Source organism: Epithele typhae, assembly GCF_022376455.1.
Source record: "Epithele typhae strain CBS 203.58 chromosome Unknown BXZ73scaffold_9, whole genome shotgun sequence".
Lineage (NCBI taxonomy): Eukaryota > Fungi > Basidiomycota > Agaricomycetes > Polyporales > Epitheliaceae > Epithele > Epithele typhae.
Window position 1 is genome coordinate 1 of NW_025954200.1, and position 16,885 is coordinate 16,885.

Here is a 16,885-nt window from a genome sequence, read left to right on the forward strand (position 1 = left end):
CCAGGAGGATTCTTTGGTGGTGTATTGAAGGTTGCTTGCATTGCATTTAATCCAGGCAGAAGTGTACTCACACTGGGTGCAGCTGTATTCCATCTGCAGTCTAGGGATATCTGGAGTAAACAAGTACCTTGCTAGTAGATATCCATCAATGCCTTCAGAGCCTTTGCAACCCAAACTGTCATCCAGAGCACCAAGTATATCTCTGATCTGGTCACGGGCAAGTCGGGGAGTAAGGCAGCCAGAGTTGACTTGATCAAACAACTCTCCAGCAGTTTGAAGCAGGGCACTTTTAGGTGCAATGTGCTTGTTCCATACATTTGCATTCTCTTTGTGCACAGCCATTAGTATGGTCAGAATGCTGTCATAGGCACAGCTATAGTTGACACTGTCCCAGGGAAGACCATTGAAAGGGCAGCCAGCAGAGAGATTGGTGGTTCTAGGTCGCTTGGTAGAGCTTTCAGCATTATCAGAGGCTTTGCGCTTCCCAGAAGGCTTTCCCACAAAAGTGCTCACTGCAGGCAAGGCCTGGCTTCCCTTGGCTACCACATACTTCTGGGACATCTTGTTTCTATTTGGAAACTCATCTGTAGGTGCTGTCTTTTCAGCTCTTATCAGATCATTTTTTCCAGAAACAATCTGCCAGCCTGCATCCTCTGTGACATCTTCCATATCAAACCTGCTATTTGTACCCCACTTCAGAGACTTGTGCACTGTTTTTGGCACATAGTCTTCTCCCTTCCACTTTCTGAACGAGTAGATGAGCTCATTTCTAGTGATGCCAGTGACCTCTGGTGAGAGTTTGTCTTCCCATCTGAGTTTGGTAATATTATCCAGCAGTTCCAGCTCTCTAAACTCTTGTCTCAGCCGACCACTGATGGTTCCAGTTATTTTGCTAGGATCAAAAGGTCGTACAATCAGAGTGCCTTGAAGTGTAGAACCCCTGGACAGACAGGTGTATACTGACTGGTGGCTGCCACACTCTTGAATATCTATCACATTGTATGTCCTAGTCCGGCCTTGTGAGCCGTAGTCTGTCATTGCAAAGTTGGCTAGAATAGAGACCTGAGAGCGATAGATCCCAAGTGTTTTCCCGTTTGGCATAGCACAGACTATCTTTCGCTCATTTGGAGTGATAGGGATTACATTCACAGGCAGTCCAGGTAGCTGAATAGGTTTTGGGGGACAGCTGAGCTTGACAAAGAGCGCTATCAGTGCTTGCTTGTCTTCATCAATGTCTTTGGCTTTCCAGCCTACAATCTCTGCTTCAGCACCATTGGTTACTCCACACTCTGTGGCCTCATTGTTTTTAATCATCACTGGCATTCCAACACACAAAGACAGCTTTCCTGGCATATGTGCAGTCATTTTTGGATCCAAACTCCACAAGAGATCTCGAAGTTCAGTAGAGGCAATGTTTGTTTTCCTAAGGGGATTGGTTGCCTTTTTCCGGGTATGCTTTGGCATGTCTTCACTCATATTATATCCTAGTCTGTCCATAGAATAAAAGTTGACTAGTTCCTGCCCATGATCCTTTGCAAACTGAGCCACAGACTTTTCATTAATACCATCCCTCACAGCATTATATCGGGTGATAATAGAGACATACTTGAAGTTTGGATCATTGAGAGAGGGTCTGCCTGTTGCACAGCTAGCAACTCTAGACTGCAACAGCTTATAATCAGATTGTGTACAGGCATAGTACCTGAGATTTGCCAAGGCAACACGAAGCTTTGCATCCTCTGGGCTCTGTGACTTCTGGCGCATATTTTCCCTCAATATTACTGTGGTAGTGAATTGGTGCCACAATGCTTTCCCAATGGACATTTGTTGCTGGGTATGAGAGTGTGTGTGATGGATAACACGTCCAACTTCACCTGAAAACAAGGGTGCACCACCTACTGCAGGAGGCAGCTGGGCAAAATCACCAGCAAGAATCATATTAATACCCCCAAATGGAGTGCCATCATTTTTTAGAGAAGCACACATTTTAGCACATATGGAATAGAGATCCATGCAGTTCACCATGCTCACTTCATCCAAAAACATGTATTCCACATGCTGAATGCGTGCCCGGACCTGAGCCAAACTAGCCACGTGGTCTGATCCATTTGAACCCATTCCTCGAACTATTCCCAAAATTGAATGATATGTAGATCCACCAATTAGAGCAGCTGCAGCCCCAGTAGGTGCAATACACATGAATCTGTAGCCCTCCTCACGCTTCCCAAAGAAGTGAATGAGTGCTTTGATCACTTGGGACTTTCCTGTACCAGCCATTCCACCTAGATACATTTTGAGATGCTCTCCACTGGGTTCAACTGCATGGTTAGCGACAATTCTGAATGCACGCTCTTGATCCTGATTCAAACTGAACTCTGTGACAGTGCCATCAATGAGCTGCTGCGTCATTTCATTGTCTGCCTGGAACTTCTTGTTCAAGAAATACTTTTTCCCAACTACCTTCACTTCATTGACTTCATGGTTAGGGGGTGGCCAGACAGCAGCAACTTCTTTTTTGTGTTGATCAGCCTGTGTGTCCCTGGCTTCAATCAATGCCTGACGTCTGTCTGTAAGTAGCTTTTTCCACTCTGGCCCAGAAGTATCTTCATTGAACTTGAATTGCTGTGTTGAAGGTTTATTTTCAGAGCTTATTTGGCTTGGAAGGGCCCACCCTGATGACTGCAGCATCTCTTCTGCCTCTGCAAACTTTCTGTCTCGTGCTTCCCAGATGCTTTTCTTATAATCTACATCGCCATATGCAAGGTATTCAGCCTCTGTAGACTGGATTGGCAGGTTATCCATGTCAATATAGTATCTAGTGTCCATCTCATCCAAGTCTGCTGGGCTGTACATTCCTGAGAGCTTAGCACTCTTCTCTAGCATCTTCCGCTGAGCAGAAAAGTCATCCCGAGCATCGTTACATTCGTACCTGATGTGAAAATACTTCATAGTCCGTTGATCCCGTTCAGTGAACTTGTGCGCCTCAAATGATTGATCCCACAGAGTAGTAATAGATGGGCGGAGGTCCTTTCCAGTTCGCCATGGCTTAAACAAAGTAAGCATGGTCATGCAATACTGCTCACGGCTACCAGAATCTTTTCGGGGAAGAGACCCACCTACAAAGTTGGGAACAAAGGCTTCATTTTCAGACATCAGTCTAGCATGATGGGTAGAATGGTGTGGGTGGTTTGCATGGAACTTGAAGTGCTTTTGTGGGATAGTAGCCTGGATTTCCTTCTCCAGTTTCATATTTGATTTAGTGGTGAGCAGCAGCTCATCATCAGACTCCTCCTCCTCCTCCTCCTCTTTTTTGCTTGGCCCTGCTAGCTCATCTTCAGATCCAGACTCTTCCTCCTCTTTTGCTATAGCTGTGTGGCCTCCAATCTGAGCTGGCTTCTCTTCCTCACTGTCTGACTCTGATTCTTCTTCTTCTAATCCTGGGTCTACATTATAATCATCCTCAAACTCACGATCATTGTCAGTAAAGTACTGGCTAGGATCTATGTCATCCTCAACCTGGTTGTGTTTCTTCTTAGGCCGTGGAAGACGCTTCTTATCTGACAGCCTAATCCAGTCGTACAAGCACACAGACTCATACTCTTCAGGTCGCCAAACATAGTCCAAACAGGAGACACTGCTACAATTTCTGACTTCAAGGCAGATTTCTTCATGCCTAGCATCACTTTTGACTTTCCCTCACGGTCAATAGCATCAGAGTCTTCCCAGGCCTTCATCACCTCAAAAACATATCCCCTCCAGTAGCATATTCTGAACCTGTGGTTTGTATAGTGGTCTGGATGCTTCAACAAATACATTGCAGCCATAGGTCCCCCAATTTCTGAAGCAGCAGTGAGTGCATTCACAATCTTAGTGATCATTCCACGGGCCTTTTCTCGATTGGTTTTCTGGCTGCCTAGAAGCTCGGTATTACGTGAGAACACCTCTTCAACAGAGCGGAACATCACATGCGTTTTAAGAGGTGTTTTTGTGATATAATCAGCCACATATGCAATCACAGACTTGATGGCAGTGCCAGAGAGCAAGCTGGTGACATCATGGTTGCACCGCAAAAGATATGATAGAGCAGGTGTAAATGTGTTCAACATGGGCTCACCCTTTTTCATGACTAGTGCACCAGACTCGGGATCAACTCCAGTAGACTCATGTGTCTCTCGAGGGAAGCGGGCCTTGCACACTTTGGTTACTGGGTCACGGCAGCCTCGGTTATCAAACTCTGACTTCTCAGTTGAAGCTGGCTTAGGTGGCTCATTTTCTGATAGCTGGTTCTTGTTTGCTTTCTTTTTCCCAGTGATTCTGTCTCTACATTTGTGCACATTGGAGAAATATAATATTTCATCCACCTCTGCCTCATATTTGACCCACCAATCTTTTTGAGCCTTGCATGCTGTGCATTTTGAGTCTGTTTCATGTTTCTCTGAGCAACTGGGAGGTGGAACTTCTGGTAGTGTCTCTGTGAGTGGCACTCGAGTAGGATTTGCCTGGGCAATCTCTGTCACATGCTTGTCTACAGTCTCCATAGTACCATTCAAAAACTCGCCCTTGTAGCAGCCCTCTAGATATTGCACCATAGCCTGCTGAAAGTCTGAGGTGGGGTCCAAAATGCGATCTCTAATCTCTTGTGGAGTGAGTGCACATTTAATCCACAGCAGCATATGCAAGTGCAGAGTCAAACGGCCCTGCTGTTCAACAGTTCCGTAGTACCCAGCTGTGTCACCATATAAACCAGGTTTACTAGTGCCCACTCCAAGAACGTGTTTCAGGAACAGGTCAACCATGACATTGAAGAAACGGGCACCTGCCACTGGGTTGTTTGCAATCAGATTGAGACGCTGATCCCTTGGTCTGAACTCTGGCATATATTTCTGATCAGTGTCTGCAAAATACAGTGCCAGAGGGTGTTTGACATCAGTGGGAGCAAATGTGATGAACCAGGAGGGTGCACCAAGATAAGATACCATTGCCCAGATCTCATTGCGCATATACTTTTTACTAGTAATAGATCCTTTCACCTTGTAGTTCACATGGTCCAAATCACTTAGGAGCCGGAAGCAAGCCTTTTCCTCCTCAGTCTCTGGTTTAAAACTTCCCTTAGACAGCCTATTAGCAAGCTCAGTCACAGTTTCTGTGCTGATATTCAGCAGTCTGTGTGCAATCTCATCAAAACGCTTCTTATCAGCAAGAAGATAGCCTGCACTGGTAGACTGCTTGATTTGCTCATGGTTCAAAGCAACCAAGGGAAACAATGGCTCAAGTTGGAAGCGTTTATCATGGTACATCAGCAACTGCTGCTTCCGCTTCTCTTCAGACACATTGATAGTGCCTTTCACGTTTTTTAGCCCACCATAGCCATATGGGAAGAGCCATGGAAACATTTGTGGGTAGAGCTGAGGATTGTTATAGATGCTCTCTGGATTTTTTTCCTGACCAATTCCAAGCACCTTTCCACCAGATTTGAAGTGTTCTACAGCTCTTGCCTTGATTTCATATGGTCTGATCTTCCCTAGATGTTCAAGACGTTCACCAGTCAATCCATGCACTACAAATGGACACTTTCCATCATCTACACCCTCTTCTTCCTCTATTCCAGTGACTGCAGCTGCCTCTGGATCAATATTAGACATACTCTTAGTCTGTGTATAGTTCACAATCACCGGAGGCTCATCTTCTGGATACTCTGCCAGATTTTTGTATGAAATGGTCAGATCTGCATAGTCAGAATGGTTGAGCTTAAGCCACTCGAGTGCAGCACTGACTTTCTTTTGCCTAACAAGCATAGGTGTGCGTTTGTATTCCTTTGCTGTGGGCACATTAGGACCCAGAAATATAAATGCAAGCACTTCATCAAGCTCGTCTCTAGGTGGAGGCAGCACAGAATATATTTTAGGCATAGGGAGAGAGTGGCTGACCACATTTGCCTTCATCTTAGACATTCCTGAAATCTGGACTTTTACTATACACATATTGTGCTTTACTCGTGCGATCAAGAGTTTTTCTGTCCAGCTCAAGTCTTTCAGAGCATCTGGTACCTCACCTATCCAAAGCCCATTTGCCAGACTGTTTGGAGGTAGCTTTCCAGAGAGTAAATCAGTGGCACATGACTGGCAGACATTATCACAGCTTGGCAGGAGCACCTTTCCTGGGACATCACAGATAGGATCTGCAATAGAAGTGCGCTCTACCCGTGTAACTGGCCTTTCTGGAATAAGAATATTGAGATCACATGTAAGCTTGCTGAGTGGTTGAAGTTCTGACTTGTACGTCAATAAGCCACAGACTGAACAAGCACCCTCTTGGAAGTTTCTAAGCTGAATGTCTGAGGCAAATCCAGTCATGATCTCACCTAACAACTGATTATCAGGAGGACTAGGTGGAAACTGGTGCTTTACAGACTTTGAAACTAGAGATTCATTCAAAGGTAGACGGCTTTAGCACGTTTAGTCTTCTGTTTTTTACTATTGGTTTGCACTGGCTCAGTTGGAACGAAGGAAGCTATGGATTCAGAGCATGATTCACAAGTGTGTGCTATTAAAAGACTCATCAAATAGGTTTTGGTTTGCTTAACATTGGGAGAAAACTTGGGTATATGCATTTGAGCAATTTGAGTTAAATCTGCCTTTGAAGTCTCAGGATCAAGTGTGATAATGGTATTTTTACCAATATGGCACACTCCGTCTTCACTATCTCACTGGAAAACACACATTTATGATAGCGGTAGTTCATATTCATTGCTATTTCACCTTGAACTGGATACCTTCGGAGTTCACTTGCTGTCCACCACTTCCCTCTGGTATTCTTGGAGGGAATAACAGCACCACCAAATTGTGACAATCTCAGAGTGCTAATAGGCTTAGAAGATGTTTCAACTGCTATCTGAATAGAGTAATATTTGCTCTTGATAGCAGCCCAGAAGTCATGCTTAAGCATGCAAGTCCGCATAAACAAAAGTCTAATAAGCCTCACTTGAGACCGTGGAGAGTTCCAGGTCAAGTATAGTGATACACTAGGCTGCATATAGCCATACATAGACCCAGAATAATGCCAGACAGGTGAGGGGTAGATAACCTCGATGTTTGACTGAAGGCACAGACAGACAGAGCTTAAAACAGAGGTGCTCGTCCAAACCTCATCCACAAGGGACCTGGGGCTTTCAATTAAGGTGCCCAGAGTAACCTGCTCAGTGTAGTCTAAGCTATATAGAGAGTGATCATCTATAGATGTATCAGTAAGGTTGTGCCTAACAGAGGAGAGAAGTGCACTTACAACATAGATTGGAATGGATCTGGGAGAGAGAGGCAGAGTTAACTTGTGCAGAGGTGTGCCAAGCACACTGAATCAGCCATAAAAGGCTGAATAGTAAGGCGGGTTTGAGTGCAGAGTAGGAGAACATTGTGGTTCGAGTTCAGAAGTGAGAGGCGCCCAGAGGCTGCCTAGCCGAAGTTCAACTTCAACCACCATCAAACTCCCATGGTCATGTGACCATGTGGAAGGCGCCAAGTTCTTATCTTAGTCGAAAGCAAGACTCGGTGAAGCGCACTTGATTATAACACCCAGAAGTTCAGCAACAAATTATGAATCAGATTGCAAGAGTGTATATCGAGTTGGTCGTAATGAGCGTGGTGGTAGTACAAAGCATTAGTGTGTAAGTAAAAAAGAATTAGATGATCGTAAAAGAGTCCAGATATCAGCGAGCGGAGGGCAGTGCAGAAGAGTATGGTTCTTGATATGTACATAGGGATGTCCACAAGATACCAGAGAAACAAGGTAGGAGAGAGCGAGAGATGCATAGTGGTAGTGGGTATAAGTGTAGCACGACATACATGCACAGGGAGATGACGATCTGCAAAAGACAACCAGCGCACTAGGTGCTCTCCTCGACCAACACATGAGAGGCGATCTTCACTGCACCGCAGAGGTTGAAGCCAATTGAAGGCTTGTCGTCACTGCCACTCTTACTAGAGTAAGAGTTGCAGGTGAAGTAGACGACAGCCAGATCGTGAGGCTGGAGTGGTTCACCACCCTCACCAGGAAGGCAGCGAGGGAGCAACTGAGGCTGGTTGAGGAGATAGCTCTCGACTCTGTCTTCCTTCTGGAAGTGCGCAGTGGCGTCCCAAACTGGGTCTGAAAGCACAGAGTAAGCACTTGAAGCGCTTCAATGTGTGTAATGGAGAACTTACAGGTGGCATCGGGTGAGTGATACGACTTCACCGTGTCACTCAGATCCTTGATGGGATCAGACTGCCGCACAGAGCGACTAGAGGAACCCACTTCCTCGTCGTCCTCATCTGAGCTGAGGTGGATGCTCTTCGCTGCACTCTAAATTAGTCACTGCATCAGTGCAGACAAAAATATGCACTCACGGACAGGACCAGAGATTGACCCTGTGACAAAAGCACCGACTCAGTATCGCAGAGCAAATAGAGCAAGCAACTCACTTTTAGGCCGAGGTGTCATGGTACTTGCACGTTCAGGGTTGTGCAACGCAGAGTGTGCCCAGAAGCAACCCTGGCTAACAAGCTCATCATTCTTCAAGAGCGCAGTTTCACCAGTGGCGATCGTTGCTTCCTGGTAGTCCATTGCACGAAGGACAAAAGGACCCAGTCGAGCATTATCAGCCTTGCCGAGCAGCTCAAGGTGAATGCCTTTGCCGTATAACGACGTGGCACCAAACTGGAACTCCCCGTTGTTCTCCGTGTGCGCTCTGATCACCATGCCAACAGCATAGCCAATAGCTATGTTGTTGCCAAGAGCCAGGTTGTCGAAACACAGATAGTACGAGTTAGCCTTGAACTTGGAGACCTTCTTGAAGAACTTAGGGTCAGCACATCCAATATTGAAGACCTTCATGCCGTCGCCAGTGTTGGCCAACGTCTTGTAAAAGATCCTAGTGAACACCTGATGAGTATAAATCTGCAGGATTTGATTGAATTATACATACGTTGGATGCACCGTGGGGTAGTGCTTCGAGGTCAGAAGCCTACTAGTGGGGCTCACGTGCAGTGGGTGAATGTAGTTCACCATGTACGTCTTGCCGCTACAACAGAAAAGTCAGCAAAGAGAGTCCTAATTAGAATTAAAAAAACATGACTCACTCATTCTCAAAGTCAGGCAGCCCATGGCGAATGTTGGCGATCGTGGTGCTCCTGTCGATCGACTGCTGAACACCCCAAAGCTCGTGCGGTACCGATCTGTAAGAAGTGTGAGTAGAAGTTACTGCAACTAAAAATGACTCACTTTGAGGCCTTGTCCTTGAGCTTCTGCATGTCGAGAGGCTTAGGCAACACCCTGATAAGCAGTGCAATGTCAGTGAGAGCACCACTAGGGAGTAAGCTAGATAGAGTAACTCACAGGCGTTCAACTTTCACTTCCGACAGGTCGTGGTCTGGGTTGACGCAGACTTGTACTTGATTCTACACAGATGTTAGCAGAGATCTGAGCACTATAAATGAGAAGCTTACGAGAAGCGGGCCTTTTTTGTGGGAGACGTTCTGGAATATAGAAATATGTCAGAAGTGTGTACCAAAGAACAGGGAGAAGATGCGTACTTGAGAGCGTCATCACTGCCTTCATCTTCAGAAGACTTGGAACGCTTGCCTGCCGCCTTGAAAGCAGATACAAGACTACCACTAGCACGGAGGCAGTGTCAACCAGGCTGTCAGCTTGCACCTTGACGTTTCTCTTCTTGGTTGGAGTCGAGCTAGAGGGCATAATAAGCGAGATATCAAACACAAATTTGAGAATTGTACCTAGTCGAAGGAGTCCTGTCTTTCATCTTGATCGAGGACATCTTGCTTGCAAGCTTCTTGCTCGGTGTGCCACTGGAAAGCATGAGCAATTGTGTTCACTAACAAACTGAATACGTACTTGGTGGTGTGGTCAGGACTGAGCACGTAGAGAGCATCTGGGTTAGAGTCCTCGTCATCAATATCCATAGCGTCTTCAGCCCCCCCAGCTGCCTCCAACTCAAATTCAGACATGATGTCATCGTCTGAGTCCTCAGCCTGGGGCCTGAGTTGGGCTGCCTTGCCACGCTTCGTTGGCGTCAAGCTGGGAGAATATGTAAGTATACATATGATGTCACAATATACTGAACTTACTGAGTGATGTTTGACTCTGACTTGGTGCGACGCTGCTGACGCCCACGGGGTGTCATAGTGCTAGTACATATGAGTAAGAATGCATGAATATAAAGGCACATTGCTCACATCTCGACCACAGGCTTGGACGCTGAGGGGTGTCTAGGCTTTTGCCTATAACAAAGGTAAGCCAGTGGTTGAGCGTATAAAGGAATAGACTTACGGAGATGGAGACTTTGGAGAGACGTTCAGCTTTCCCATAGAAGGCTTCCTACAGCTGAGCGTGAGCACTAGTAGCACAACTTAAACAAATTACTTACTTCCTAGGCGTCTTCTGATTGTCAGGAACACGCACATGGTAATCGCCATCGTCAGAGGAGATGCCAGCCATCTTCTCAGCTGCTGGGATTCTCGACGAGCCCTAGCAGCCTGCAGCTCCTTCACCTTCAACCTGAACTTGAAGTAAGCAAGCAGTGTAAGCCAAGTAAATAAGACTCACGAGGTGTCGATCTCGCAGTACTTGTCCTGATCGGAACCTTCATCCTCTGAAGTCTCAGAGTGGCGATGAACGTCATCAGCCTCGTTTGAAATGAAGCTTTTGGTGATCCTGAAACAAAGTTAGTAACAATAGTAGTCTGAGAAGTGAATGTGCGCACCGTTGAACCTCTTTCTCATCCCCAGCCAAAGGTGTAGAATCCTGGTGAGCCTGAGAACGAGTGGGAGTAGGGGAGAGAGAAGGGTTGCGCTTGGTCGTAGCTGAGGCCTTGCGAGATCCAGTGCCACGCCTTCCACCGCGACCAGTGCTTTTGGCAGTCTGTCTACCAGACGGAGCAGGCTGCCGCTCAGCCTCATCACCAGAAGCCTGGGGCTTCCGAGGACGACCTTCTCGAGGCTTCTTGATGGTGCTGCAACCGTGAATGAGTATAAAGAATATGGAACACGTATGGTAGACACATACATCGTCAAGGTCTCCTTCTCCTCACCCCCATGATCAGGGGAAGGGGAAGGGGACTCATCGCGCGTGATGGTACGGGGGAGGAGGCAGCTCGACCACGCTTGGTTGGGGTTACTGTTTTCTTAGACCTATAATAAACGTATCAGCCTGGCATACGCAAATGAAAGGAATCACATACGTGGCAGAGGCGCGAGTCTTGGCCATAGTGAGTGTATAAAGGAGCGGGTATCGGAAAGGAGTGTGATTGGGAGTGATTAGAGGAAGCGAGAATGAGAGCAAGAAAGAGAGAGAGAGTGTGTAGACGACAGCGCGTCTGCCTAGGTTTATATACAGCACTGTGATGCTGTTTATTTGTCCCTTGGTCCGTGCGCATCGTCCCACCAGCCCACTCTGAATTTCTCAGCAGTTCCTGAATCCGCCTATGCGGCTATTTAGACCGTCGGCTATACTCAAGCGAGTCTGCCAGCACTTGGCTCACTGTTGCATAGTCCCATACAACAGTGACCCTATACAGTTCAGTGACATGTAGCAGAAAGAAGTAGCTTTTGAATGACACCCAACATGCAGAAGAAGGGAGGGAAGACACGGATGGGGCATTGAAAATAAGCAAAGTCCGATGTTGTACCGCTCTTCGATGAGCTTATCCCGATCAATAATGACGCACCGCCAGAGCACGTTCCAAAGAATCTAGACCATGCACAAACAAACAGTTGGAAATTCCTGTTCACGTGTTGAGAAACACGGAGATTAGACGAAAAGGGGATGAAGGGCTCCTCACCTTCAACCAACTATCGCAAACATCTACTTCACCTCCTCTTTGCTATCCCCTATGCTTTACGCTGCTCAGCTGGCTTTAGATGAGGCCAAATATGGTGAGTAGAGAGTGTTTGGTTCTGACTTGATCTAATGCGCTTCTGTGTGGTGCAGCGAGAATGCTTAAGCAGGAGATGTCAAGCCTAGTGGAGGCAGAGGCTCCGTACAAGCAGCTTCAGAGCATCAAAGAGGTGAGTTTTGGATTGTGCAGCACTGGAACAAATCTCATACCGTGCATGGTAGCCCAGCATTCTCAATGCGATTGGAGAGGTGGTGGACGTGGCGAACGGAGTGCGGATGACGCTCATCCATCAACGAGCGTCTCCTGAAGAGCCTATCGAGGAGCTTATCCTGTCGATCCAAGGATATCTCGTAGAGGCCAATCTCCCTCCTATTCGGAAGATGGAGTGAGTTTTGTGTATTGTGATGCGTACCTGAGTTCACCTGTCTGCTTCCAGTGTTCCTCGGTCCAATCATCGGATCATTGGTCTTAGCCAGTCAGTCGTTATCTCTGGCCTTGGTGAGGGCCTGTTCCAAGACGCGGTGCAGGGTGCGGTCTGCGTCTACCAAGTCTATCAGCGCCTTATCGAGACTCTTCATGGACGACTTCGAGAGTGGACCCCTTTTGATCGCTCAGGCCACCTGGCTATCCAGTTGGTAACCGTCTTCTGAGTAGGGGAAAGGAGGTTGGAGACGATGAGATTGTGGACTTGGCAGATGTCGTGGACCCCTTCAATGTTCTCCGACCAGCTCTGCGTGATCATGTTCACACTACCGACAATGCAGTTCAGTACTGGGAGCGTACAATGAAGGAGTCCAAGTACGTGCCAGGTTGCTATGAAGCCAACCATAGCTGACGTTGTTTAGGGCAACATACACAAAGATCAAGCCTCACCAGATCAACATCTCAAACCTAGTGAGCTACAGATCGCTTTCACAGTGGTTCGCCTTCCCCGACAGGAGTACGTCTTTGTTCCTAAGCTACGTTCGATCTGTGTTCTAGACCGTACTGTCGAGAAGGTGAGTGCTATATGCTGATTCTCACTTGGAGCGTGCTTGCTGATTTGATTATAGGACTTCAATCTAGCTTCAATTGCAGCTTTGACAAAGCGTGCCAAGTCTCCCAGACGTCCTTTGAAGCGCAAGGTCGGCTACGGCGACAGCGAGGAAGATGACACAGACTCTGTGTTGAAGCGTATGCGCTTGGACGATAGTGACTTGCAGGACAGCGCAGTTGTATCTCAGACAGATGTGCCTATGGCTGGGTAGAAGATGTAGAGCTGGCATGTGCTTCTTCTAGTGAATTGAGCTTCTTTCTCGGTGCATGAATGTGAATGTGAACACGTGATTCTTGAATCTGAATATCGACTTGAATGAGAACACGTGATCTTTGAATCTGAATATCGAGAGACCATCGAGAAGCTATCACTGCAGCCATCATTCCAACCACATCCTATTCATCCACTGCACACATCATGGAGACTGGACTCTTTCCACACACCACCTCTTCTGGCCAGATCCTTAGCAGTCATCGCCAGTGCCAACTCTCTGTATCGGACGTTCGTTGGGACTCCTTGACCTCCTACGGCCTGAGCAAGCTCACACCATCCGTTCTCCGTTGGATTGGCGGCATCAAAACCGATGACCGAGGCATGCTATACCTGGATCGGAACATCCTGATCGCCCTTTGGGAGCGGTACCACCACTTTTATAGCTCCGTAGAAGCCGCCTGTCCCCAGCTTCGACCGTCGATCGGTGGATCAGCTGTTCGGAATCCCAGAAGGGACAAATGGCACAAGTTCGAGAACAAGGGGAATCCTACCACCAAGAGATGGTCAAAGTTCCTCAGCGATGTGGAGAAACTAGGCAAAGTCCCGTTCGAACACCTGTCATGCGAATACCCTGAATTCTGCCCTCATCCCAACGCCGATCCCCATCGCTTTGAGACCAGCCTCTCTCAAGTCCTCTATTGCTTCCACTCCACCTACACCTTCTGCATCCATCTCTGCCTTCCCAGATTTCCATTCCCATTCCGAACCCCTTCCCGAGTCACTCCCCCCGGTTGGAACTGTGAGCTCTTCTACCTACAGCCACCCGGTCAGCTCTACTGGGGTCCAATCGAGAAGACGGAGGCAGACTTCCCTCAGAAGTTTCAGCCGAAGAAGCTCCTGAAGCTGGAGGGGGAGGACTACGTTAGGCTTGCCGCCATTCACACGGTTACGAAAGAGCGACTCAGAAGGCTGGAGTTGTCGGAGATGGAGAATTGGCGCAAGGAGACAGAGAAGGCCAGGGAGAAGGAGACGATGAAGGACTACATGGAGAGAGTTGAAAATCGGGTACACCTGGTGGGCAAGCTTCTTATCGAGCTTCCACTTATCCAGACTAGGTGCAGGATGGAGACGTCTTCAGAGGTTCGTGTTATCTTGCATGAGAAGGATGCTATAGTGCTATTGGACCCTTGGCAGAACGCAAACACTGTATACCAGATCTTCTCTTCAGTGCTTGGAAAGACTTGCAGTGTATGTCGTTACGGAAAGTCCTCTGACTGGTTCTCTTTTTACGGCAAAGTCAAGCCACAGGTATCAGACGATGGTGTTATATCAGCTGTACTTGTCTCTTCAGTGTAGTGTTACTATAAGGTTGTCTAGCACATACTTGGTCTCTTACACACCATATGTGTATCGTCTCTCATATGTATAAGCTTATGTTGCTTAGATTCAGACTAGAGACGGAATACCAAGCTTGCCACACAAATAGCACACTTGGTGGAGGAGATGGGCGCAAAAACAATGGCGCAAGCAATGGATACAGAGCAGATACAAAAGAAACCAATCCCTAGGGGCCCCAACAGCAAGCGCTCCTCCAAATCCCTTGAGAGCGACCTAGAGCGAACAAGCGAGCTTAACAGCGATATAGACGCCCAGCCGTACGCTCCAGCATAGGTTCCCCAAGGGAACGTGAAAAGGGAGAAAGAGTCAAGTTAGTAAAGTTCAGAAGAGCGCGAAGGCTGCATAACCCCTTCCCACACTCCTGTCGCGACTCAGGAGCGAGGAAGAGGCATAGCAGCCTCCATAGTGCGCAGAATGAATGAGACCAAGCCAAAATGAACTAACCTGCACGACAAAGATAACACAAGATGGTGCAACAAGCCTGGAAGAAGGGTTGTATTAGAGAAATTGAATGAGGGATAGAGCAAAGAGAGACGCAAGGACTGACCTCAGCACAACAATCAAGAACAACTCCCAAACACAGAACACCTGTGAAGTTAGTTATAACAGGGACCTGAGAGGGGAGAAAAGAATGTCAGAGACAGAGCAAGGGAGGGAGCAATGCATAGAGCACATACTAGGACACCAAAACCAAGCAGAACTGGCAGAGACAGAACCCCAGTCAGAGCAGACATCAGGGGGCTAAGACAGGGAGAAAACCAAGTCAGAGAGATGGAGGAAGGGAGGGAGCAATGCAGATGAAGAATAAAGTACTCACCAGCTCAGCAGAACCAAGCAGATCTCACAGACAGGACTCCAGTCAAGCCAGGCCAAACAGGGTCCTAAAATGGGAGAAAGGCATGTCAGAGACATGGAAGATGGGAGGGAGCAATGCAGAGAGAGAATAGATGACTCACCAGCTCAACAGACCCAAGCAGACCTCCCAGACCCAACACATAACCAAGGCAGAACCTAGAAACAGACAAGAGATAAAACAGGGAGAAACGAGAACAAGAACAGCTAGAGGACAAAAGAGGAGTGAGCACAGAATCAAGGAGGTGAGGGAGCACTCACCTGCTAGCCAGAGGCTAGCAAAATCTTGAAGAGAGGGACAGAAAGATCTCACACAGAGCAAGCTCTGTGCTCCAACGACCCGGCCACCCGAAGTGGCAATGTCGCAGGCATCGCTGGCTCAAGACCACCGCTCTAAATCGGTGCACCGAGTAGGCATGGTACAGGAGCACAGGGACTGGGGGGTGGGGGGCAGCCTCTCACTCAACGCTGACTCCGGCCGGAAGCCAGCGAAGAGAGTGGAGAGAGGACAAGAGCCCCCGAGAGAAGAGAGGGGATGGAGGCGACGATTTTGTGTGCAGGAGCCACTGCTTAGTAAGCATTCCCACACAGGCTGTGAGGCCCAGAGGCTGCTCTATGTCACCTCCTCCTCACCCTCGACCTCCCATCCAGCCGTCCGACCACCTCCACGACACCTCAACGTGCCCAAGGCGTCCCAATGGACGCCCTGGGCTCGATTCGTATCCTGGCGCCGCGGTACAAGACCGCGGCACCCTTCGTCTGCCGGTGAGCCCCGGCCCCGTCCCTCCTGCGCGATGCCCCGTCCCACCTCCCACAGTGCGCCGCACGCCCCGACCGCGTACAAGACACGGCGGGGCGTGTCCTCGCCCTCCTCGGCCGTCGTCCGCGCCCCGCGCTCAAAACGGGCGGCCGTATGGCCGTCCGCGCCGCGCGCTGCCCGCCCTCCTCCTCCTCCTCCTCCCGCCCTCGACTTCGCCGTCCTGCCGCCGTCCTGCCTCCCCGACCACCTCAACGTGCCCAGGGCGTCCCAATGGACGCCCTGGGCTCTGCAATTCGCACCCCGGCACCGCGGTTCAAGACCGTGGCGCCCGTCTCGTCCCGGTGAGTACCTGCCCCGTCCCTCCTGCGCGATGCCCCGTCCCACCTCCCACAGTGCGCCTGCACGCCCCAACCGCGTACAAGACGTGGCGGGGCGTGTCCCTCGTCCCACCTCGGCCATCGCCCGCGCCCCACGCTCAAAACGGGCGGCCGTACGGCCGTCCGCGCTCCTCCTCCTCCTCGCCCTCGACTTCGCCCTCCTGCCGCCCTCCCACGTCCCCGACAACCTCAACACGTCTAGGGCGTCCCAATGGACGCCCTGGGCCCTTGGATTCACATCCCGGCGCCGGTCGTCCTCCCAGTAAGCCCCCTGCCCCTTCCCTTCTCCGTGCTGCCCATCCCCTCCCCCCACAGCACGCTCACATGCCCTAACACATACAAGATGTGTTGAAGTAAGTTCCCTA

General features: G+C 48.9%; 3 protein-coding genes across 3 annotated transcripts; 2 read left to right on the plus strand and 1 right to left on the minus strand.

The window, feature by feature from the left end:
* Nucleotides 1–7,879: 7,879 nt before the first annotated feature.
* On the minus strand, nucleotides 7,880–11,253 carry BXZ73DRAFT_98783 (uncharacterized protein; the record flags this gene model as incomplete). The annotated part of the gene is made up of 20 exons (XM_048027796.1): nucleotides 7,880–8,139; nucleotides 8,196–8,327; nucleotides 8,379–8,399; nucleotides 8,454–8,902; nucleotides 8,957–9,052; nucleotides 9,111–9,206; nucleotides 9,253–9,303; nucleotides 9,367–9,428; nucleotides 9,477–9,506; nucleotides 9,685–9,715; nucleotides 9,765–9,836; nucleotides 9,883–10,065; nucleotides 10,116–10,175; nucleotides 10,224–10,268; nucleotides 10,318–10,365; nucleotides 10,450–10,545; nucleotides 10,594–10,701; nucleotides 10,751–10,999; nucleotides 11,053–11,163; nucleotides 11,228–11,253. The coding sequence occupies 20 exons, from the start codon at nucleotides 11,251–11,253 to the stop codon at nucleotides 7,880–7,882; spliced, it is 2,226 nt and encodes a 741-aa protein (XP_047880352.1).
* A 625-nt stretch (nucleotides 11,254–11,878) lies between these two features.
* BXZ73DRAFT_98784 (uncharacterized protein) lies at nucleotides 11,879–13,131 on the plus strand (the record flags this gene model as incomplete). Its single annotated transcript, XM_048027797.1, has 8 exons — nucleotides 11,879–11,921; nucleotides 11,977–12,053; nucleotides 12,106–12,269; nucleotides 12,321–12,412; nucleotides 12,649–12,682; nucleotides 12,730–12,824; nucleotides 12,866–12,882; nucleotides 12,937–13,131. 8 exons carry the CDS (start codon nucleotides 11,879–11,881, stop codon nucleotides 13,129–13,131), a joined length of 717 nt encoding a protein of 238 aa, XP_047880353.1.
* A 206-nt stretch (nucleotides 13,132–13,337) lies between these two features.
* On the plus strand, nucleotides 13,338–16,786 carry BXZ73DRAFT_98785 (uncharacterized protein; the record flags this gene model as incomplete). The annotated part of the gene is made up of 4 exons (XM_048027798.1): nucleotides 13,338–14,273; nucleotides 16,035–16,148; nucleotides 16,201–16,484; nucleotides 16,537–16,786. The coding sequence occupies 4 exons, from the start codon at nucleotides 13,338–13,340 to the stop codon at nucleotides 16,784–16,786; spliced, it is 1,584 nt and encodes a 527-aa protein (XP_047880354.1).
* Nucleotides 16,787–16,885: the final 99 nt, after the last annotated feature.